At 43.3% G+C, this 25,501-nt stretch overlaps 1 protein-coding gene across 1 annotated transcript in view; it reads left to right on the forward strand.

The window, feature by feature from the left end:
- rapgef6 (Rap guanine nucleotide exchange factor (GEF) 6) overlaps positions 1-25,501 on the forward strand; it is a 142,756-nt gene that overhangs the window by 27,440 nt on the left and 89,815 nt on the right. The window contains 4 exon segments of the mRNA XM_080014441.1: positions 8,871-8,941; positions 10,696-10,752; positions 13,272-13,361; positions 21,405-21,474. Coding sequence (XP_079870567.1) covers positions 8,871-8,941; positions 10,696-10,752; positions 13,272-13,361; positions 21,405-21,474 — 288 coding nt within the window.

Here is a 25,501-nt window from a genome sequence, read left to right on the forward strand (position 1 = left end):
TTACTTCATGTCAGATTTTCCACAGTAGTGTGTATTTCTTGTGTGTATGTGTGCATGTTTGTGGCTGTTTGCCTTGGCAGCAGACTGATGGAGAGATGGCAGCTTATGTGATGCATTGTGGGCTCATTTTGGTCCTTGTGCCCATGTAGTCAACGAGTGGGATGGCTGTTTGCAAGGATGTGTACAGTCTGTTTGTTTTATGTCAGAATAAACATTGTGAGAAGATTTTGTGCAATAATTCATTCATAATTTAACATTCATCCTCACTGTTTCTCATGTGTATAACTTGGATATAGAGTATGTTGTGTGTTTTTCCCTAAATCAGTACAGTTGGTGTGGGTGTGGGATAGAGAACGGCTCTGTCTCCGGTGTACAAGCACGAAGAGAATCAGTCGATAAGAGAGGAGACATTGGACAAAACAAATTTGATTTAATGTCTAATTTCCTGGTATTGTAATTAATGAGAATACTCTCAATGGCAGTATTGCAGACATGCTTGTGGTTGCTGATGGCTGGGAAAGGCTGTACAGTTGACAGGGACAAGATGGGCAGGAGTGGATGTTCTGGGAATGACTGTGGCTAAAGCGCTGGGGGCAGCAGGTGGTGAGGAAGAGGATACGATGAAGAAAGAGTCGCTGCTTACTAAGGTATTAACAGAGGGAAAACCTAGTGTAGACTCATCAGAGTCTCATTCCAGTATGAAGGGACATTTCTGCTGACAAAGTAAGCGGCGACTAAGTCCGGAGAGTTTGAAAGAGTTAAAAAAACCAAAAAACTCAAGGTTTCTACAGAAAACAAAACACGCCGGTCGATGTCTCATTCAGAGGCCAGACGAGCAACAGAGGAAAAGAGGATTTTGCTGACCGAGAAGGCTGAAGGTTAAGGAAAGTTTTACAAAGTCAGACAGGAACTGAGTAGGCATGATGGTTCTGACGCAGCGTAGAGCTCTGTGTTTTCTCTGCGCTTATCCCATAATGCTTCTATTTTCTCTTAGAATGACTGGTTTTGTCGCCTTGTCGACTGTTGCTGCTTTCATTAGATATTTACACAGAAGAAGCAAGTGAATATTCTGATCAAGCAGGTGGGGGCATTGATTTGAACAGTCAGTCTACAAAGTTCATAAAAGTGTATTATTTACTGTAATGCAGCCTTAAAGACAACATTTAACTATTAGGATTTTAGGATAACCAAATTCCTCTCATAACGTCTCATATCACAGTACCGAAATTATAACAATAAAATGGCCAGCCCTAAATACAGAAAGCACACAAACAACTGACACAAACAGACTCAAATCCCATCTCTTGTGTCCACTTTATCTCCTTCCACTTTATCACTAGTTCCTGCCTGGAAAGACTTGTGGTGCTGAGCGGCAAAAAAAAAAAAAAAGAGTTGTGGAGATTTAAGCCTGAAGTGCAGCAGGTGCACTCAAACCCCGAGGCCTGAAGCAGTCGGTGATGAAGGTCTGAGCGCACGCCGGAGCAGGGGATTAGCAGGGACGTTTAGGAGTGTGCGTATGTGTGTGTGTGTGTGTGTGTGTGTATGTGTGTGTGTGTGTGTGTGTGTGTGTGTGTGTGTGTGTGTGCGTGTGCGTGCGCGTGTGATCCTGTCTGGATCCATTATACTGCATCAGAGCTGACCTCTGTAGCCCCTCAGGTCCCAGCCATTAAAGTGGTTTTAGTGGCAGGTTTTTACAGTACGGAAAACCAAAGCGTTTAATTTCTATGTTTACTAAGTAGCGCTGAGGCGATACAATGAAGTCAATATGGGGCTTACAATGTCTTGAACACGATGTTTTGGATTTTTTTAATAATTATGTTCTTTTGCAGAATTTCCTGTTTTTTTTTAATAATACATAGATGCTATATATTTTGAACATAATATACTTTCTGAATGGGATAGATATTGGTTAGGTTGGAGATGTTGCCGTCCTTGGCAAAACAAATTCTAAAGAAGTACGGATTGTTATATCCTGACGTTCAACTTTTTCCTCTGACCTTGTGGGCAAAGTATTAACGTATTTTACTTGAGCTTCTTTACCAAGTCGGAGTTGGATATACTACAGATAAACTAAGCTCCTCATTTTCACACAGCGCAAACTCTGCATATCGTTTTCAGTTTGATTCTGAGAGAGGAACCAAACTTATGGACAGCATCAAACATGCTCAAACATGTGCCAAGTCTTGCCATCCTCAACGTTTTTTATTTTTTTAATTTTTATTTATCTAGAACAACCACATTGTCCATGGCCCTTGACATGCTGTATATTTATATCCCACCCACTCTTACAAATGGAGATCGTGTAGCTGGCTTTTTATTATTGCTTTGTTTTATGATGTCATTTCATGATTAGGGGTTTCATTTTGTAAGTAGTGGGTTGGGTTGACAGTCGTTTCCTGCTGTGCTGAATCGCTGCCCTGTGCAATCTACAGCTACATATATAAGCGTAATGCAATGCTGATTCCAGGGTGGCCTTTTTTTCGTGTTCCTAACAAGCACAGAAGATTGTCATCATCAAACATCTGCAAGTGTCAAGCAGCATCGTAGGGGTTTGCATTGGTTAATGCGAGTTTAGAAGAGATGTATCAGCAAACTTCTATTTGCAAACTTCAGTCAAGCGTTATTTGACTGTGTAGGTTGTTGCCTTATGAGAGATATTTTGATTTGTGATTATTGGTGTTTTGTTTGTGGCTTCCGGCTCGCTTGGTCATGCTATCTTTCTGAACAATGTTGACACAGAGGTTTAGGGAGTCAGTACCCTGTGCAAATGTTAAAGCGCGGCCGTGCACGCAGGATGTTAGCCTAGCTGTTTGTTCTGCGGCCCTGAATAGATGTGTTGTAGCTTCCATCCACAATATGCTCTCTGTCACGCTGACAAACCGGTCTGGAATCCAGTGCATTCTGCCGTAGGCGGCTGTGGGCCGCGAGTCGATTGAACAGCATACAAACCCACCGCCAGAGAGACTCAAAGTGCCCTGGAAAAGATGAACTCCAGACAATTTTATTTATTTCTTTTTCCCTTCCAGTATTTAAAAAAAGCCCACTCCAGGGAAATATTTATATATGTCTATATATAGGGCCTCATAAGGGTTAAGGAGTCAAGTCCCAAGTACCAACACAATAATGAAGGCCAAAGTTCGATCTCACTTAACTTTTTTTTTTTTTTTTTTTCTCCAAGTAGTGGGTGTCTCCAACAAAAACTGAATTTCTCATTAAAGGCCTGTCTGTGAAGGCCAAGGCCAAGGAAATGTTGGGTGGGTGCAGGTGGGAGTGGGAGTCTTGGGTGTGCGCTGCGAACAGCGCCTTTTTTGTACGAATAGGGCTAACTCAGTGCTGCCACAGAACGGCTTGTTTATGTTTGAGTAATTGCATATTTTTGTGGGCCGTACATCAACAAATGTCAATTTCCTGCCTGAGTCACGCGCATTGTGATCCTGACGCAGGGCTGGCTTCACTTAACATGAAACATTAGCCCGTGCCACTGTAAAATGCCTCAGATTGAAAATATCCGCTATTGAATTAAAAACATTCACAGTAAAGGAAACCAGGGGCCTGAATGTTGATGTGCTGAGAGATCTTCGTGGTCTGGACCTCTGGTGTCTCGATGGGTCGTGACTCCTGGACCTAATATATAAAAATTGGGTTTCACTTTTCTCGGTATAGCTATTAGCTCTGATAGTACAAGAAGATCACCCCAAAATGATGCAACACACAAGTCCCGGATGATGAAACTACACAATAGGGATGACGTTGTACCGGCCCTTGATTAGCAATGTTTCGTCCTTGTTTCTGGGAAAACACGCTCTCTCACCATCAAAATTTGTCAGGTTGTAATCAAGGGCGTCTGCGTCGGATCGATTGAGCCGATGTTGCCTGAGGCAGGAATTGCGACATCAAACAGAATCTCCGAGTTTCGTCCAAGCTCGGAATGTTTAAGTACTGGCCAATTTGAGTGACGAAAAATAAGGTGTGATTCTTTGCGGAAGCAATGGGGTTCATGTAAAAACTCAAGGGCCAAAGTGGGAGAGACACTGATTGCACCAGTAGGGGGCGGCAACACTGTAGATTTGACGGCGACGCAGACTGTTCCAACAAAACAACCAGAGGATTGTTGATTAGATCTGCGCCCAAACATGCACTACTCCTGTTTGGCACCATATTAGCGCCATGTTAGATTGTCCATATCACAGGTCAAGGTTCTGTCGCTGAAATGTCATCATCATTAAAGTTGTGAGAGCTGTGTTTGAGAGATGACATGAGGGGAAAGTAGTCTATGCAAAGTATTCAAGATTCATGGGCTTTATTTGTCACATACATATACTGTACATACTTCCATACATATATGCAGTGAAATGTCAATGCAACACACACGGTGATTATGCACAATATGTTCTAGACTGAAAACTATAGCAATAGCTACCTAATTTCTACTTGACTAACTAACTGAAACTAACGGATTCCTAAAACGTAATGCAGTAAGTATATAATACACAATAAAATAAATAATAAAATGAATGTATGTACTAGTTTGGTCTAGATGGTCATGTAAAAATTGTAATATAGGGTGACGGTAGGTAAAAAATTATATACAATATATTTACAGAAAATTTGATATTTACAAAAAGTAAGCTTATTTAAAATGTGAAATCAAGTGACGTTAAAGTAAAAACCTTTTGCGCTTGTTTTTGTTAGATTATGCAGAAAGGCTTCATGAAGCCTGGGTTTTCCCTTTAAAAGTGCCAGTAGAACCTCAGCCTCAGTTCAAGTAGAAACATGAAAACCACTTCTACAGGGCTCACAAGGTCATTCATTTAGCTGCATGAATTCTTATTTGACAAATATATTGTTCTTATAACAGTGGCGTCAGTAACGTATAATAAACACTGCATCATAATCAGCTTCAGGTCACTCCATGTAATCAAAGCGTTGTTATGAATTTTCAGAATTTAGGAGTTAAACAGTCTTTTAGCGACCTACAAATCCAACACCATGGACAGTGCTTCACTGTAAGCAATATAAGTTCTTTAAAATCCCCTTATTCAATCCCATGTGTCTCGGTTCTAAGTGAATTTAGCATTTTGGGTTTTTCTCTCCTCACCTCCTCTGAATATAAATGATACAAGTCTCTCGGAGCATCTGGTGATGAGCAAATGTACGGCCCTCCCGGGGCGCCGACATCCTTATCGCAGATGAGGTCACCGGGCCGCCACCGCAAGAGAGCAGGCCAAAGGTTGAAGGTCACTGGGGAGTACGCCTCTCCACCACCCTCCACCCTCCCACCCCTTCCTCCTGAAGGAGGTTATGGAGACAACAATGCTTGGCATGTGTGCGTGGTGGCTAATCACACAAAGGACATAGTTTGGAGGGCTGAATCTGGCTTTTGTTTTTCCTAGTAGACTTGGTAGGGGACAGCCTGAATGTCTCAAAGCATCAGTATCAACACCAGGCGTTGACAACAAGATGAAGAGACGGCTTTGCAAAAGTTCAGAGTTCAACTTTATTGATCTAATTTAATCGCCGTGTCTTTGTGGAAAAGGGTGAATACACTTGGCATCGAGTAGGCTGATATCGGCATTGCCAGCAGTACATTTGAATGAGGCTGTTTTTAGTTTTTGTCTTATTTGTGCTACAGTAAAACCGTTCTTTTGTAACTATAAAAAAAACCCTTCTGCTCTATGTCGCTGAATTTCAAAGTTTGAAGTGTTATCAACATCGTCTTATCTCTTCTGTGATTAAATGAGGGTGTGGGCTCATTATGGGCTATAGTCAATATGTGACTAGCGCTGGACAATGATAAGAACTAATAAGGGAAAAACGATGACGACTATGTGCACTAATGATGCCTGCGCCAGCGATGGGTTGCCCGCGAGCGGTGCGCCAAAATAGTGTGTTTTTTATTTTACATGTAGGTTAATTTATTTTATGTCTGCTTATGGAACGAAGCAAATGCGTGTGGAACAAAACCGTGCGTAATGGGAACACTTTCTCCATGACTCTATGCCCGATCTCCCCCGCTCCGTGCGTTATGCTCAGAAAATAATGTCAACGAGTAAATGAGTCGTGTTCCGTTCCTCCGTGCCCCGTCCCCACACTGTTTTTAGTTATTTTATTTGGAGGAACGGGGATGGGAATGCAGGGAGAGCCAAGTTTGCATCTGTGTCCGGACGCAGACAATTCACACACTTAAAAATGTATTTATGATTCCCCTTATTTATAATTCCCCATTGAAATGTTATCCCTGTGCATTTTGTGAACGTCTATCTGTTCTATCCTGTTATTGGGAGATCCTTTCCACACGTACGTTTCTCGGCCGCCCACGTGCAACTTGCGCTCTGTTCTCCCTGATCCGGCATTAAAAGTACTTTTTATTGTAGATGTATTTATTGTAATTGAATTTAACCCCCCCAAAAAAACTGCTGTGCGTAATGGGAACACTGTGTCCGTCACTGCCCCCCCCCCCCGTCAACAACAATAATTATATCATGACATTTGAGCTATTTGTATTGTGATTGTGGCGTCAGTTTTTTACAATATCGTGCAGCCCTACTATATTGTAATATAAGGCCTCACCTATTTTTTTGGAATCCCAATTTAAGACCTGACATATTTTGAGTCCCGTCCTCACATGATTAATTCAAGACCACAAAAATGTGTCTCAAGAGATGACGTCGTCTCGGTTTCACGACAATGCGATACCGCCGGAAGACGGACAGCGATATCCCATGACAACATGAAGTTATTTATCTGTCGATAAATGGACGCGGCTCTCAAACTTGGTCCCGCTGCTCAATGAAATATGAATAAGATAAACATTATATAAAGAAAAGAGAGAAACAGAGTGTGTGTGTTGGCGAGAAGCTCAGAGAGAGACTGTGGGTGGTGTGGTGATGAAGTTATCCCCCCTCCCCATCCCTGGACATCCTGGCTATCAGTCTGTCTGGGCCTATTGATGACCTGCTTTACAGAAATCAATACCTCAATGTGGGGACAGCTCCGTGCGTGTGCGTGTGCGTGTGCGTGAGTGTGTGCGTGAGTGAGTGTGTGTGGGGTACGTAGCCGCATAAGTTGTGTGAGGGTTGTAGAGGGCTAAACAGGAGGTTGTGTGTGTTTGTGTAGAGGTGAACTGTCTGCAGGCCATTTTTCTTTGGTTTATTATCTCACACCTGGGTCCACGGGTGAGGGTAAACAGCAGCTAAAAAATACATTTTATTGTACTATTTATTTCATAGTGTCTGATTTGGGCCTGACCTCTCTATTCTCTCAACACACACACACACACACACACACACACACACACACACACACACACACACACACCCCGCACGCACATACCGCACGCACGCCCAGCAGCATGACAGCAGTGCTTGTTTCAGCAGTTTTCTATGCTCACTAACGCAGTTCACTGAAGCCAATGCCCGGTTGGTTTTCTCACCACAGTTTCCACTACACAGGAGTCCACCTGCCAGGCACACAGATACAGTCAGCTGGCAGATGAATATTGTATGCTAATAAAGTTTATTTCCATGCTTCCTAGTTGGTGTGCCCTCGAGCTTCAGGCTGCTGCCATCAGCAGTCTTCAAACTATGGGTCGTGGTGGTGCACGGCCAGGTCAGGGTTCAACATTAAAGATGGCCGAGGGGCCCCGGGCTGCTAGGGGACCTGTACGATCTGTTGAATGATCAGTGACTTGTGCAGCTGGATCGTAACAGCAAATTACCATTTATTTATTTTTTATTTTTTATTTCTGATGGATTAGGTATTAGCTCCATACATTTGGGGCCCCTGATCTGGAGGGTAAGTGTCCCAAAGCAGGTGTTTGAAGTCACACTTTGTTGACATGTTGAGGTTTGGGCCACTGTGGCAAGTGGCTCATGGCTGTTTCTCTTGGTTTTTATTTTTTTTATTGACATTAATGACAGTGTGTTCACAGGCACGTGTCTCCTGGCATTGGATTTGTGTGTGTGTGTGGGGTCCACCTGTTGAGGCTAGTTTCCCGGGGGGCGCCACAGCTCCTCTCTTTGGGCTCCCACCATATGCTCCCACGGAGACACTCAGATCACACGCTCCTCACACTCCGTCAGCCTCTCAGTGTTATGACAGCTGGCCTCGATAGGCTGCTATTTTAATGTGTGTGTGATTGATGATTTATGTATCTATCCAGCCGGTGTAGTACATGTGCTATGTCTGCCTGTCTGGTGTCGGGTGTTTACTTGATAAAGCACCTTCAGTGCAGTCCCAAGTGTTGCCTGGATCAAAGAGCTTTTGTGGGGAAGGTCTACACACTTTCTAGACTTGTCCTTATAAGCGAATCCTGGGACCTGTGACAACGTTTGAAATGTAGCCATGCCGATATGCCTTATCTTGTGACATTCATGTTTTAAATATATAGAACAGTGCATGTTTTTCTTAAGTGGCTGCTACAGTAAGTTATTCACAGCCCACATTGTGTGTGTGTGTGTGTGTGTTTGTGTATCTGCGTACTTATCGTATACTTATCATATACATAGGCAATTCTTATGGGGGCAGTGGCTCAGGAGGTAGAGTGGGTCATCTAGTGATCGGAAGGCTGCCAGTTGGATCCCCGGCTCCTCCTGGTAGCGTGCTGATGTGTCCTTGAGCAAGACACTTAACGCCCTAACTGCTCCCTGGGCGCCGCTACATGGCAGCCCACTGCTCCTAGGTACGTCAGTTACTAGGATGGGTAAATGCAGAGAAATGCATTTCATTGCCTCAGTACTTTTACTCTGTGCAATAAACAATCAGTTGAATCTAATTCAATCGTATCTATGATTAAGTGAGGTCCAACCTTTATAATACAGGTTTTTTTAGTTTTTTTTTTAATACTTTTTTATTTTGTTCTTCTCCTGCAGGACCTCCACAGCATCTACTGCCATTTGTACCACATGGACGTCCTCTCTCACCTCAGGGAACATCAGCTCAGGTACGCCGGGCCTCTAAAGATGAACTGGGATCTTTCAATATGAAAACACTATGCCAAGGAACTGCCGCCCAGATGTGCATTTGTTCACCCACGCTCTGCCTTTCTAGAGCTTGTTTACTAATGCTGGCCTGCATTTAAGCTCCTCCAGAGTTCAAAGCTGTTGTGAAATTGACAGGAAATGCTCAGTGACCTGCGTTTCTACCGCAGAGACCGGACAACAGCTATTTGAAAAATGTACAGTAATTAAGTGACATATAATAAAAATTGTGTTCTGAGTTTGTCACACCACAAAAAAATGTGTTATTAACCACCCAACCAGATTTGAATGATAAATAAAAAAATCGGCAAGTATATAAAATTAGGTTTCAAAATTGTGAAAAAATAAAATAAATACATTTTAAAAATGCAGTTCTCCCTGATCTGAGATGCTGGTGGCATATCCGCTGAAGGTGCTGAAACCACAACCAATCGCATTAACTGTGTAATAATATATAAACCTTTACATTGGAGAAACTTCCATGTTTAAAAGTTGTGCTGAACTCAGTGCTGTGTCTCTAGTTGCTTACCTCAAAGCGCCGCTGTCCCGGCTGTCCCCGCTCTCCGGTGCTCCCTGCTTGGCCCGTTACTTGGGACGTTGCGCCCGTGTCTCGCCGTGCGACATCGCGGGCGCAACGCCAGGGGAGGGGGGTGGGGTTTATCTTCAGGGAGACCATTTCCTGAAGGTCTCCCTGAAGACGCCTTTTTCTCCAGGTGCTTATTCTCAAAACAGCCTTTTATCCCAAACTCCGGGCTGTTTGCTGAGATTATTTCACCACTGACGCTCCGATTCCGATCCGGTGTTTGTAGTACGACCGCTCACAATTCAGTAATATATCGTTCAGTCTTTTCACACTCTATTTTTGCGTCAGAGTTCTATTTTATTTTCAACTGTGTGTGGCTACGTGAGGCTTTTCAATAGAAAAACGCGATCAAACTACATCGGAAAGTTTTTGTAAAAAGTGCAATCAGTCAAGGTGTTCAGTCGGAAAATAACCCCTGAGAAGTCGGTGTCCCTCTTTATGACGAACTCCTCTTCAGACACTCGCTTCCACTCGCCCTAAACGCTCGCCTCTCTTCCCGCTCTACTCTCCTTCCACACTCTGGTTCCCTGCCGGGGACCCACCCCCTAGACACCTGGGCCAATTACCCACTATCCTGGACACCTCCCCTCCAATCACATGAACTTTTTAACTTTTATTTCTTTATTTTTTCTAAAATATAAAGAAACCGAAACCGTCCCGTTACCGTGGCCCCAAAACCGGGATACCATCCCTGACACACGCAGTGTATTCATTTTTAAGCTTAACACAACAACACTTGCAAATGTCTAAAAGAAACTGGAAATATTACAATTACGTAAATGTTCCTTTCTTTGCATGTTCCTACAACTTTGTTGATGGGGGGAGTCCTGTGGTAAATTACATTGCTTGGACATGATTTGGAAAGGCCCACACACACCTGCCTGTATGAGGTCCCCCAAAAGCCTGGCTGTATTTAATACATGTCATATTGAGCTTACCCAGTGGCAACTCGCATTAAGAGCATTAGAATCAATACTTAGTGTAGAAATGAGAGCTGGAGCATTACCTTCAGTTTAATTCCTCCCTCCATCACACAAAGTTCTTATCATCTTTAGTTTTTCAAACTGTATCTGTACTCTTTGTTTGATTGTGCATTTTCTATATTCTCACTCTCTTCTACTCTCTCACTCTCAGGTCGATGTGTACCTCGGCCAGGTACGAAAGGCACGAAGCCAACCACATCCTGTTCTTGTAAGTAGATGTTCGCACACCTCCGATCTGAACAGGAACAGCGGTTCTTCTTTTCACTTCTTCCCTTCACCCTCCTACAGTGTTAACATGGCTGTTTACTTCAAATCTCCACTATAAAATCTGATTCAGGTTCACCACAGTGAACTCTTTGGTCCTACAACATCGTGTGTTATGAATGAGGAACATGTAAAGAGCGGTGGGCAGGAGCTTGGGAAGAGATGGAAGGATGACAGGAAACACAATTAAGATTCTTTAGATTCTTTGGTGGTTCCCAACCTGGGATGCCAGACCCTAAAAGAGGGTTGCAGAAGATCTTGGACGAGGCATGTTTCCTCAATAGTCAAATATTAGTTCAAAAGAGAGAGTAAGTTTGAATATCAATTAAAAAAAAAAAAAATCTAAAAAAAATCTGCGACACTATGTTCTAATATATTTTACGTCCTAAAAGTGTCAGTGTCAAATTCGGGGTCTCAGATTGAATCAGGTTTGTTTAAAGGGGCCGCTGAGTAACCCCTGGTTTAGTGGACATTAATTCAGGGATATTTAAAGAGGGATGAGAGGACAGAGGGAAGGTAGGGGAGGGGAAAAAGGAGAGCAGAGGATAACGGATGGAGGAGGGGAGTGGGAAAGTGCGGAGCCAGAGAGAGGGAGGGATGGAGGCAGATAAAGGATGAATGAATGGATGCGGGGGGAGAGGAGGGATGAGTGCACTAAAGGAAAAGGTGAGACGGAGAGAAAGGAATGAAGGGGGGGGAGAGAGAAAGAGAGCAGGGGAGGGGGGAAGAGGGAGGACAGGGACAGGATGGAATGGAGTGAGTGGAACGTCATGCATTCCAGATTTATTAGCACGCTCACTAGATTCACATTAGACCCTCAGTGGTTGAATTTCCCGTCAAATACACACACATACACACACACACACACTCTCACACTATCCCCTACTACATTCTCCTCCACGTTACCCACAGCACCTGCTGATGCAGATCGACGTTGTGTACTCGTACACACATAAGCGGAGATAAAGCAATCAGCTTCTCCAACGAGAATGTAATGGACGTTAATCACTTCTCTTCTCACATCTACTTTAATCTTAAATCAGAGTGGGGAAAAAAATATGTCTCTTAGGTTTTTAAAAAAAATTATATTTCTATTTCCAGTTGATTTGTACTGTTTGATTCTGAGATTTGCTTTGGAACCGTCTGTATTTAAATGTAATGTAATCTCTTTTTCTTTCACACAATGCACAGTAATTACAGTTTAGAGTTGTTTTTGTTTTTTATTGACACTATCAACTAATATAAAATGTCTGGTCTCCCAGGGTCCCGATTAGTTGTGCTGGGTGCGTTTTACAGTTTCCCGCGTTCAATGAAACGCAGCATAATTTTACGAGTTTACGTGAACGCCGCATGGGCTCCCACCAGTCAGTCGTCTCCTGGTCGCTCGTCTCGTTTCTTCAGTACTTTTTTTTTTTTTTTCAATATTGTGACTGATCTGAACGACTGCAATTTTAGACAACGGCTTCTTTATTGTCTTAGAGATTCAGTCATATTTCTGTGGGTAATTACCATTGCATGGCTTGTATTTTTCCGACGCCATCTTGGATTTTGAACCCCTCATTGAGTCTTACCTTACAGTTTTTTCGAGGGGTCGACATTTCAAGGTTTATTTCTTATCCATTTTTTCATTAATCCGGTGAAGTAATGTGGACAGGATTTAAAATATCAATCGAACAGATCGACTGACATCTTCCAGGTAGATGCTATATAAATATACATGTTAATCAGTAGTTTGGTCATTTCTAAAGATTACACAGGGACCCATTCCAAGCTGCTCAATGGACACTGTCCAACTGAACGTTCTCAATCGGAATTTGTACATTTATAGTAAATAATATGATGACATCATAAAGCGTCTCACTGTAAATCTCATCTTGTTCAGTTTGGAACGACACGTGTGATGTGTCATAACTAGAAATAATTAATATTTCGGATCAGATTTGTTCGGTTTTTCACTAATATCTGCTCTGTATGTGGATATATTTAGATAAAATTGAAACCAGGAGATCCTTGTTACATGGCAGTTTAAACTACACCTCAACCGTGTTTCTAGCTTACACTGAAGAATGTGTTTCAGGTTGTTTTAACCAGGTTCAACATTTTTTGGACTGGCGTACTGGCACCTCAGTCTTAATCGATCTTTTCAAATTTTATTTATTTTCTTATTTTTTCTGCTGTTATCGGCTCCGTATGTGGATCGATTTTGTTGAAATTCGACCACGAGGTCTTTGTGAGAGCCCTGTTCAAACAAGAGATCAATTGTGTGTGATGCAGAAGTTGATATTTTTAGGCTTCAAAGTTCAGAGAATTTGTGGTTCTTTTTCTTCTTTACAATAGGATTTAAAAGGGGCTGCTGTACAATTACAATAGCGCTCAAGGCTAGAACCCTAATAATAATTGAATAACTTTTAAAAATTTTCCCCATTGATTTCTGCATAACTTGTGTATGTGTGTGTGTTTCAGCCCAGACAGCCTGGCTACCTGTTGGTACATCCTGCTCTCTGGGTCTGTGTTCGTCAAGGAGGGAGCCAGCATGTACCTGGCAAGGTGTTGGTACGTAACACTCACACACACGCACACACACTAACACACACACACACACACACATTGAAATGAGGGTGTGGTACACAGCGAGAAGGGGTGTGATGAATCTGACATTCTGACATTACATAACTCACATCAAGCTGTCCTGTCACCTTATCACTCTGACTGGAGTGTGTGTGTGTGTGTGTGTGTGTGTGTGTGTGTGTGTGTGTGTGTGTGTGTGTGTGTGTGTGTGTGTGTGTGTGTGTGTGTGTGTGTGTGTGTGTGTGTGTGTGTGTGTGTGTGTGTGTCAGAGGATATTTAGCCACAGGGGGGCAGGGAGAGGGTCATGCATGGAGCTAATCGGGTGTCTGTGGGTGTGTGTGTGTGTGTGTGTGTGCGCACACGCTTTCACGTGCACATGCATGTGTGGAATGCAGAAGCCCTGGCAGGACATAGTACTGGCTGGCCATGTGTTCCCAGAATCACATCCAGGCAGGAAATGAGCAGGCAACACACACGCACACACACAGCCTGGAGCCAGTGGACGTACAGGCAGGACAGAACAGCCCAGAACAGTACGGGAGCCGCCATAGACTCCTAAGTCAACGGTCAAACTTTCAGAAACAACAACCCCAAAAAAGAACTTGAAGCAGCTTTTGTGGAAGTGTGTGAGTCTGTGAACACCGCTGAGCTTCAGTCTGTGGATGTAACACTGGGCGGCCAGGCTTCTCTCTGTGCGGATAATATGCTGGATACAATTTCCCTCCAAAGGAAACCTACTGGCTGGAGCTCCTACTGCTTTCCTGGTCAGTGCTGCTGCCGCTCGGTTCTCTGCTTTCTTCTGGGTTTCCTTTCTTTCTGTTTTGAAATAGGGATGCTAAAGGCTAATAACGGATTCAGATCTTATGTTTCAGCCGATACAGATTGCCGATCTGATGCTTTACATTTATTGAATGTGAGAGCTTAAGAGTTTGTTTGTTTGGGCTCAAACGAAGGTGATGATTGACATGCACATTTCTCTCTGTTGGAGGCATCTAGTGCACGCCAGTGCGTTGCCAAACCTAATAGTGTGATTGAAATGGTAATGAGCAGGATGGCCTCGGGTGTGCCGGTGGTGGCAGGAGGCATCACTCCTTTATTGACTTTTGTTTTTGTTACCGTCATCACCAAAGGGATTAGTGTAAGATGCATGGCTTCATCGATGGTGATGAAGAAATGCAACAAGTGCATGAGGATCCATAGCTTCAAACTGCCAGACTGTAATTTGAGCAATTCATTGATTAAAAAAAATAAAATAAAATTATATCGTGAGCCATTTCATTAGTATCGGATTACACTGATATCATATCTAAATCAAATAGTGAGATCCCGCCCAGTACCCAGCCCTCATATCAAGTTTATTTTTTAATGTACTGTAATGTGAGTTGTACATCAGGCCTAAATACGTGACGAGTTGCTGTTGCTCTCGTCCTGGGAGTTCCACTGTTTTTAGCCCCAAGAGAAGTGAAGTTGTTGTGGTAGTGAGGAACAGGGATGAGGGCCAACAGACAACGTCATTTTGGGTGTTGAGTGTTTTTGGGTTTTCTGTTTGTAACATTGACTTCTGGCAAACTCCTCTCTCGTCTGTGTATCGGTACGAATATGTGAGTCATATGGCTCAGCCAAATATTGAACTGGGAAAAAGATGTTTGCGTGTGTGCATGCGTGCGTGTGCGGTTTCCGCTCTTTACTGTTGGTCTCCATCACCATGGAAATTTGTGTGCCAGTCCGGTTTGGACCTTTCTTCAGTTTTTTTTTTTTTTTTCTCTTGACCAAAGGCTTCGCTAAACTTTCAAAGTTTCCATTTGAGCCAATGTAAACTAGGGATGAGTGAAGTTGTCATTTGGAAGAACTGTTTCTACAATGTGTTTCATCATTGAACTATGTCACAACATTTCAATAACCAAAATCCAAGACCATATCTCGTCTCCTATCATGCATTGGTGTTATAACGACACAGGCCTAGACTGTGAGAGGAGGAGTCCTCATCACATCCCCTTTTGTGCATGCGTGGCCGTAGCTGTGTCTCTGTCGTCTGTCACAGTTTATTGCTCTGAGCACTGCAGCTGTCATTGGACTCAATCCTCAATCCTGGTTCCTGCCTCCAAGACACAGGGGCTGCTTTCACCTGCTGAAACCGAACATTAGGTGTGTGTGTATTTGTGCATCCCGTTCAGTTTCCTTCAAATTTGACACGTCAGTCATAACTTGGAACGTGATGAGTCACTCGTGAAGAATCTGGAACAATGAATACTGTGCTGAAATGGATACAAAGTGAAGAATTTCAAAGGAAATATACACTACTCACAAAAAGTTCAGGATATTTGGCTTTCGGGTGACATTTATGGAAAATGTAAAAAATTCACGCTACAGTGATATATTATGAAAGTAGGGCATTTAAGTAGAAGCATGCAATGGCGATTTCCTCATCTCAAACAATCTATTGAAACAAAAGCCAAACAGCGATGTTGGCTTTTGCCATTTTTTTTTTGCCATCTAGCCATTTTGTTGTGGCTATACCACAACAAAAAATGTCAATGTCTAAATAACTTGTCATGTGGCCTTGAGCATCAATTACAGCTTGACAACGATGTCTCATGCTGTTCACAAGTCGACTTATTGTCTGCTGAGGCCTGGCCCCCCACTCTTCTTGAAGGGCGGCCCTCAGGTCATTGAGGTTCTGGGGCACAGAGTTACGAGCCTCTACACGGCGACTCAGCTGATCCCATAGGTTTTCTATGGGATTCAGGTCTGGAGAAAGTGCAGGCCACTCCATTTGAGGTGCCCCAGTCTCCAGCAGCCGTTCCCTAATGATGCGACCTCCATGAGCTGGAGCATTGTCGTCCTTGAAGATGAAATGAGGCCTGTGTTGTTCATGCAGGGGCACAATGACGGGATTAATGATGTTATTCAGGTAGTATGTACTTGTCACTGTACCATTCACCAAGTGTAGGGCAGTTCTGTATTGACTAGACACACCTGTCCACACTGTAACACCACCACCACCAAAGGCTCGTCTGGTGACAACAGTGGCTGATACATAGCGCTCTCCTTGACGTCTCCAACATCGTTGGCGGCATCATTTCTGCTCAATGTGAATCGACTTTCATCAGAGAACAGCACTGAGGCCACTGGTCCCTCGTCCAGCGTCAACGCTCCCTGGCCCATGCAAGACGATGATGCCTGTGCCTGGTGGTGTGGTCAGGGACCCTTGCAGGTCGTCTAGCACGTAGAACACGCTGATGTAAATGGTTTTGAATGGTCTGATGTGACACTTGGGTGCCTCTCACCTCCCTTAAGCGGTCATCAGTGTGGGATGTGGCCAAAGGACGTCCACTTCTATGCCTTTCTGTGACTCTTCCAGTCTCTGTATCTCTGTTACAACCTGCTGATTACACTCTGTGACACTCTAAGCTCAGTGGCCACTTCCCTCTGAGAACATCCTGTTTGAAGCCTCGCAATGGCAAGGTACTGTTGATCAATTGTTAGGTGTCGTCTTTGTCTCATGATGTTAAAACGTGAACAGCATGATGTAGAGGACTGATTAAATACCAATTGTATTTGAACCAGGAAATGTATTGGTCGATTCATGGATCAAACACCTGTTGTGAATTTTTCCGTTCAGCTCCTTGTTAGAGAACAGCAAGTTGTGCAAAAAGTACTGAAACATTGAACAGTTGGACATGTGCATTCAAAAGTTTAGAGAAGGTCAAATTAAGTTCACCTTTAAAGGTTATAGTGTATTTTGGGTTCATCCTGAAATTTCACCCGAAAGCCGAATATCCCTAACTTTTTTGAGTAGGGTGTAGTTAGATGTCATTTGTCCGGGTCGGCCTTTTGCCTGCTCTCACACACACACACACACACACACACACACACACACACACACACACACACACACACACACACACACACACACACACACACACACACACACATATTAGCTATCACACACGGTTGCGCAGGCTTGGTATATGCATTGCCAGCTTGGCTGCAGACCCCAAGGCCCTGGGCTCACCTGACAATACTGTGCCCAGGGATAGATGCTGTCGACTGGGCACAGAGCTCTGAGGAAAGATGAGATTTTTAATCTGAACAGTGTTGGAATCCACCAAGCTCCAATAAAGCATGGTACAATTTTACAGAATTTGACGATTCGTGTCTCTTTCCTTGATCGTACACAGGCGAGAAAATACTGCTGCCCTACAGGAAGTGATGTGCTTTAAATATTCCAGGAAGAGAGATTCCTATAAGGAGTCAACCGACAACTGGCTTTCAAAACACTGATTGGCAGATGAGAGAAATTTGACTAAACATGTAGCTGGTGACCACAATGTCCTGTTGAGATACAGGATCTCTTTAGCTTGCATTTGTGTTATCTCCATGTTAGTTTTTTTTTATTTCCTCTGACGAACAAATTGTATTTAGCGAGGCACGCTCAAGTCTTGATTGTTGGAGGCATTTCTCAGAATCTTTTTTTTCCCGATATGCTTTTGCAGAAATATATTGCTGCCTCCGATTGTAACAATAATGAGAAAACGGGCGACGCCCTTGAACATCAGAGGAAACAAAAGTGAAAATCCGCAATGGAAAAGATTAGTAAGGAAAAGGCAAGGCAGGTCTAAGAAACAAACAAACCAAAAACGGCATCTGCATTTAGTCAAAATAAGTCCGACAGAAATATCTGTATCAAGATACATTTCAATTGACAAATGACATATGCATATTCTACGTTCTCAATTTGCCTCGAAGCAAGTCAGTCCAGACTCTTGATAACACACACGACTCCTGCACAAGAGATATTGTTCATGTCGAGGGCATCTGAATCTCAGGATGTTACACAAACATCCTGAGACGTGCAAACAACAATTGAACTATGCCTGCATGAAACAGCAAGGCTTTAAAAAAAAAAAACCTCCACTTCTGCTGAATCGCAGGTAATTTGCTCTGCTACATTGGTATCCAAAGACCCCCAAGCTCCACCGGCTGATGATGTGGTGTTCCCCTTGGTTCAGCACAATCACCCTAAAACTCTTGAGTTTTTCACTTTCTCTTACAAACAGGTCCACTTTCATCTCATTTTCTGGGAGAGTCTGCTCATTGGACGGATAAAAAGCAACAAAAGGGTCTTTAAAAGGCTTTCAGACTTCTGTCTGAAACAGAAAGTGTTTGTGCAAATACAGGGATATGCGAATGATGAACTGAAAAACCCGGGACTCAGTATGGAGGGGAAAAGGGACGGCTGACAAGGACCAAAACAAAACTCAGATCTAAATTGTATATAAAAATTGCCTTACTATACAAAGCAATTATAAAATACTGTTCTTCCACGATGCGTCGCTGACCTGGTCCATAGCTCCACCATGGTGGTATGCAAGCTGATATCCTCTCCTTTCTCAAATATGTTGACCACAGCTGTCACAATTATTACATAATCGCCTCATCCCAATTATTCGAACTGAGCTGAATTTCCAGCAATTGTGATCAGACAAATTTACAGCCTACCTGAATTTTAGAAGTATATTAGAAGTAAGGCCTGTACTGTGGCAAAAGCTTAACATGAAAAAAACAAAACAATTAAATGGTTAATCATACGACAGCTAAAATGCCTTAGTGTATGGGATGTTTTTATAATGCAAGAATACATTTGTTTCGGGCCAAAACAAAGGTTTGTGCTACGGCCACACTGCAACATTAGCTATTCTCCTTAAACACCTCCAGAAAACCAGAAACCCAAAACAAGGTCAAGCCTTTTCTGTAGCTGTCTATTGGTTGGCCAGTAGGCAGCTTGCATTCCTTATCTCTGCCCAGCCAACTGATCCTTGTGCGGTTTGAAACTCGAGATGGGTTGGGTGGACAATTTTTTTTCATTTTATTTGTATTTTTTTAAATTTCTTTTGGACTGTCTGTCCTTCTTCCCAATCCACTAGTCGCTATTCAGTTTTCAAAGTAACCAAAACCATGCTGTGTTTAGGTCCTGACTTTCCTTCTTATTTGGAACAACTTCCTTCCAAGTTTTAATTCCATTGGTGTTATTTCCATTCCTGATGTGGACATTTGTTGTGGCCTTATTTTTTAACAAGCAACTAAATCTAACCTCTATAGTGATCCCATTCTGAGCCTCTGACACAAACACTGAACTACCATTACTAGCTGTAAGTCTTCTGCTTAACCTCCCCTCAGGCTGATGTAAACAACCAAATTGCATATTAGAATCTTTGGTGTGTGCCATTGAAATACTGTACTTTGCCATCTGTTGGCTATTAGCGACATCATTTGATGACTGCCATTGATAAGGAGCTACGATTAGTATAAATGAAGCACGTTCAAACATTCTGAGGCATTGCATGATGTAGCCGGGTAATATTTATCCGTCAACCATGGTATTAGGTCTTTCTAAAGTCACCGCTGTGTGATGGTTGGTGGTGTCTCACGTCTATGTGGACTTCATCTGGTCATGCCGAGGTGTCTTGTCGACCGCAAAGGCGTATTGATCCGGTCGAGTCTCTTTGTTGTCTCAGTGGTTAGGCCGACACCACAGAATGCTGCTTCAACCTCTCACAGGTCCACAACATGGCACAAGTCCTGCTGCCGTCTGTAAATTCGGCCTGATTTTAAGATCCGTTTAAACTTTAAAATCACCTAACCTCTCATCAGTGGTGACTTCAGTGTTTGACGGAACCTTGTTTTTTTTGCCAGTACATTGTAATGATTGGTTATTTACTTGCCTGTTCCATATAGTTTGATCAGGAGAGTTTAAGGGGTACAAATAATGCATGCTGCTTTGGTTTCTGGTTACTTGCTTTGACACGTGTTGAGCGGGAGGCGAACCAGCAGCCCAACCAGCAGCCCAACCAGCAGCCCAACCAGCAGCCCAACCAGCAGCCCAACCAGCAGCTCAACCAGCAGCCCAACCAGCAGCCCAACCAGCAGCTCAACCAGTAGCCCGGCATTCATGCTTTTGTCTGGAGTGCCAAGGAGCTGCTCTCAAAAGCGCTGATCGTGCAGTCATCACCAGGAATGTGGACGGATTCAAGCAATAATAAATAACAACCCAGCTGTTGTCTCATTGCTCCTGATTCCTCTGCTTATCATGAAGGTAATTGGAGCTGGTGTAGTTAGAAGCATATGGAGCAACTGAGGAATATTAAGCGGTACCCTAGTTCATTTTAACAGAGGTAGAGGTGTGCAGGATATATTAGTTGTCATAAATTCCAGGCTGCACTCGACCACAAAAGCAATCAAATTCATAAATCATAGATTCAAATTTGATGGACAATTTCCTTTATTCTGAGTGAGTCTTGTGCTCAGTAGGCTGCATAATATTCAACTGTATGTTCAGTTTTTTTCATAATATGTAAAATTCCTGGAATGTGAATGAAAAATGAACTTTTTCCACATTCAACAAAGTTCTAATGATTCTCAACCTTTCTTATTTCAAAGACCCTTTAATAAGTTGAACTCGTAATAATTTTGTTGAGGACCCCCCCTGGAACTGCTTGAAGAACGCACTGGGCAGGGGACCCCACCTTGAGAACCACTGAATCGTTGACAAGTGAATTAAAGTAAAGTAAATTAGAAAATAACCATCCGTCTATCAAGGTCATTATGTCATTTTAAACTAGGCTGTTACGTTTCTTTGGGGGTACAATGAGTTGGTTACAGTCATTTATTATGTCACACTGTAACCTGAGCCAGTGAGGGAGAAGCCGTAGTTTGAACTAGTCCTAGACTCACTAACCCTACCCTACCCTGCCCATACCCTTAAAACACGCGAGACAGACACGGGAGGAACTGCGTTTGCATGTGGACTGTAGGTGCATATTCTCTGTATTAATCAAATTGACATGGTTTGGAAGACTCGACCTCTGAGATTAATGTGAATTTGATTTTTATTTCTCTCCCCCAATGTTGCCACTTTTCTGTGGGTGTGTGAAAAGCTATTGTCCTGACTGAGAATTACTTTTACTTTGCCTTGTTTTAAGTGTGTGTGTGTGTGTGTGTGTGTGTGTGTGTGTTCTCTCTCTATAGTTTTGGCAGACAGCTGGGAGGGAGACGTGGCTGTGAATGCATCACTTTGGAGCCGTCAGAAATGATTGTGGTGAGTAGAGCATCGCCTCTCTAGTTCTGCTCTGTTCTACCACTCTTTCTCTCTCATCGGTCTCATCGGTTTTTCCCTCTCTCTCTCTCAAGTTCTCCTTGTTCTCCTGCTCTCACCTACCCTCTATTTTTGACCTTTTGTACCATCAAAATACAGACAGACACTGTGTGTGTGTGTGTGTGTGTGTGTGTGTGTGTGTGTGTGTGTGTGTGTGTGTGTGTGTGTGTGTGTGTGTGTGTGTGTGTGTGTGTGTGTGTGTGTGTGTGGATCTTTACAGGTTTGTCTGTATGAATGTGTGTGCATGCACGTGTGTGTCTGCAAACAAGGAAATGAGTTTGTGTGTACAGGCTGTTGTTGGTTTTGTTTCATAATAGAAAGATAACGCTGCTACGGGCTGCAGCAGACTAAATCAGGAAGTGAGCAGCTGTTTACTTCCTGTTTCTTTGTTCTAGAACGGTAGGAGTAGCACCGGGTCACACAGAAAATGTCATATCACAATAATTGTAGTGAAATCTTATGATATCGGGACTACACAATTGTGTATCCCATTATGGAGATATTTTTATCACTCTCTGATACAATGACTCTTAAAGACAGCTATTTATCACTGAACCTGTTTTTATCACCAAAGCGGTGCCCAACATGAGGGGGACCCCTTGGAGGGTCACTTGTTTAGATGTGGTGGCCAAACAAGTTATTAAATCCAGGGGAAAATTGAGCATTTCTAAAGCACTGTTTTTAATTGTTTGTTGAGATTGGGGGATAGAGATGCAATGTGGAAGTCTGCATGGTAGTATGTAAGTGTTTGCGTGCAATTGTGTGTATTTCAATGGCTGATAATGAAAAGGACACATTGTTAAGAGTGAAACCGCACATTCATGCAGAAACGCACACTCAAGAGCAAAGGGAGCCTGGTATAATCACGTTGTGTTGCAGCCAATCAGCTAATTTAGGGCCATGGGAATAGTGAGCGAGTGTAGTCCGTGACTGTCGTCATCAGTCTGGTCACAGGGTGGACAGCACTGGCATTCACAGACTGACAGGGCCGAGTGGAGTGTGTGTGTGCGTGTGTGCGTGCGTGTGTGCGTGCGTGCGTGCGTGCGTGCGTGCGTGCGTGCGTGCGTGCGTGCGTGCGTGCGTGCGTGCGTGCGTGCGCGCGCGGGGGAGGAACTAAACTCATAACTAAACTAAAGTAAGAGAGAGAGGAGGAGTGATGGAGGTCCAAGAAAAACAGAAATTTGAGGACAGATTGGGTGGGATTCTATCCTCAGTGCATCAGTGGATTGGCTGAAGGTCTGACAGAGAGGAGCCACACACACACTGAAAAAACAAATGGATGAACAGACAGATCGAAATGTGTGTGGTCACAGAGTAGACACAGTTTGAGGTAAAGTCTTGGTACAGGAACGTCTCAGGGCTTCCTGCAGAACCTGCAAACCGTCCGTCTCGTGAGACTTGTTATAAGAAGAGGATACAATTTTTCAGTGTGAGAGGAGGTAAACCAATACACGTTGTTTTAAGCCCATGTCATTTTCCCTAGGGATTCTATTAGTCAGGTTGGGGGGGGTGGTGAGTGCAGTATATACAGTATACACCAATTAGCCATAACATTAAAACCACTGACAGGTGAAGTGAATAACATTTCTAACCTCGTTCCAGTGGCACCTCTCAAGGGGTGGGATGTACGGGGCAGCAAGTGAACAGTCGGTTCTTGAAGTTCATGTGTTGGAAGCAGGAAAAATGGGCAAGCGTAAGGATCTGAGCCACTTGGATAAGGACCAAATTGTGATGACTAGACGACTGGGTCAGAGCATCTGCAAAACGACAGGTCTCGTGTGGTGTTGCCGGTATACAGGGGTTATTACTAGTGGTCAACCGATATAGGTTTTTCAATGGCCGATGCCGATATTTAGAGAGCAGAGTGGCCGAGATATATATACATATAATGCCGCTATCATGTTTTTTTTTTAACAATTTAATAAGACAAACTTGCTCAGCATTTATTTAACACTACTGTTATTGTCTGCATTGTTGCTGTTTGCTTAATTAGATCTGGAGTTTGTCTGCAGTGCGCATATTTTAAATAGAAAAAAGTTTATCAACTATATAAATGTCCAATTAAAAAATTAAACTTGGTAAAAAAAAACTAAAAAAAAAGACAATAAATACTAATAAACACCGTCATATTCAAGTCCGGTCGGGGAATTCAGAAAGTCTCCCCGTTACAGAAGTGCAGGATTTATTTACACAAAAACATCCAGTTATTACTATGGGGAGACATGACGTGGCTTGCGACACATAGGGTTTTTTTTTTTTTTTAGCAGGACGGAACAGGACTGGCCCTTAAAAAAATCATGCAAGTAGGAAACACGAAAATAAATAGATCTAAAATAAAACATAGGAAAACCGCCACGGGAACGCACGCACGGTGCAGCGCTGTGTGGAGGAGGAAAAAAAAAATTTCTCTGAGTGAATTATCCATTTTGTCTCAAATGCAAAATATTTCCAAACAGCACTCCTGCTGTTTTCTTTGTCAACCAAAACCGAACACAGAGGCGCTGCACTTTCCCATCTTTAATGAGCTAACACCATAACAAACCAGAGTCAGTGAGACGAGTGACAAGAAGAACACTGCACTGCAGCGGGGTGTGTGTGTGTGTGTGTGTGTGTGACTCGCTGTTGGAGAGAAGAGAAAGCGAGGAAGCGCAGCTGATACTGGTATGTCGATGTGGAAAATGAGTGTGTGGAAAATGAGTATTAAGAACCATTTCAAATATTCAGAATTTATATGTATAGAAAAAACTATATTTTTGACACGTCTGCAGACATTTATTGTTTATGGTCTTCGTGAGCGCAGGCATTGGCCGATGCCGATTATCTCAAAAAGCCAGATATTGGCCTGATTAATCGGCTGACCGATTAATTAGTTGACCATTAGTTTGTACCTACCAAATGTGGTCCAAGTATGTGTGAAGCATGTTCTACAGAAGAGCTACTGTAGCACAAATTGCTGAAAATGTTCATGTTGGATATGATGGAAAAGTGTCAGAACACACAGTGCATCGCAGCTTGCTGTGTATGGGGCTGCATAGCAGCAGACCGGTCAGAGTGCCCATGTTGACCCCCTCCAACATCGAAAGCGCCTACAATGTGCATGTGAGCGTCAGAACTGGACCATGGAGCAATGTAAAGAAGGTGGCCTGATCTGATGAATCACGTTTTCTTCTACATCATGTGGATGGTGTGCGTCTTGTACCTTGGGACGAGACGGCACCAGGAAGAAAGAAAGCCGACGGAGGCAGGGTGATGCTCTGGGCAGTGTTCTACTGGAAAGCCTTACACATTAAGACGGAGAGATTCGGCCTCATTCACGTGTATACAGATTTTCCAAAAGCGCCCCTCCGTTTAAAAATTAAAATCTCTGTCCAAACGCGAATGCCAAAATTATTTTAAGTTCACATAAGCATTCCAGGCCAGTAGAGGGTGATAATCCCATAAAATGTGATGTCAAACACAACAGAAAACATTAGTAGCATGCGTATTGAGCTCCTTCATAATATTTATACACAATACTGTATGGGTGTGATTCCTGAAGTTGGGGAGACAAACTTCTAATGGAGACACTGAGAACAACACCACAGTCGGCGGCTGTTGCTGGTACGTTCCTGATGCGAAAAATGTTAACGTTGGTGTCAGGACGTCACTGTTTCATGAAGCTCCGTTTTACCTGTCCCTGAGAATACACGGAAAACAGAGTTTTGAAAAATCTCCGCCTTGGAAGGCGCTCTCCAAAGGCCACGTTTTCAGTGACCGAAAAAACGGGAGGCCAAAATGCAGAGAAAATCCCATGTTTTCAAAAATGTCCGCTTGCGTGGGGAGGAGGCCTCAGAGAAAGAGGAGGGAAGATGCGGAGGAAAAGACTGGGGTGGAAATTCCCAGGACATCATCAGCATCAGCATTGGCTGCGCTGACGCCCATGATTTGAAGGCGTTGTCGGGTTTGTTTTACTACGGTAAAACAGACGTGA

The sequence above is a fragment of the Zeus faber genome (assembly GCF_960531495.2).
Source record: "Zeus faber genome assembly, chromosome: 14".
In the NCBI taxonomy this organism is placed as follows: domain Eukaryota; kingdom Metazoa; phylum Chordata; class Actinopteri; order Zeiformes; family Zeidae; genus Zeus; species Zeus faber.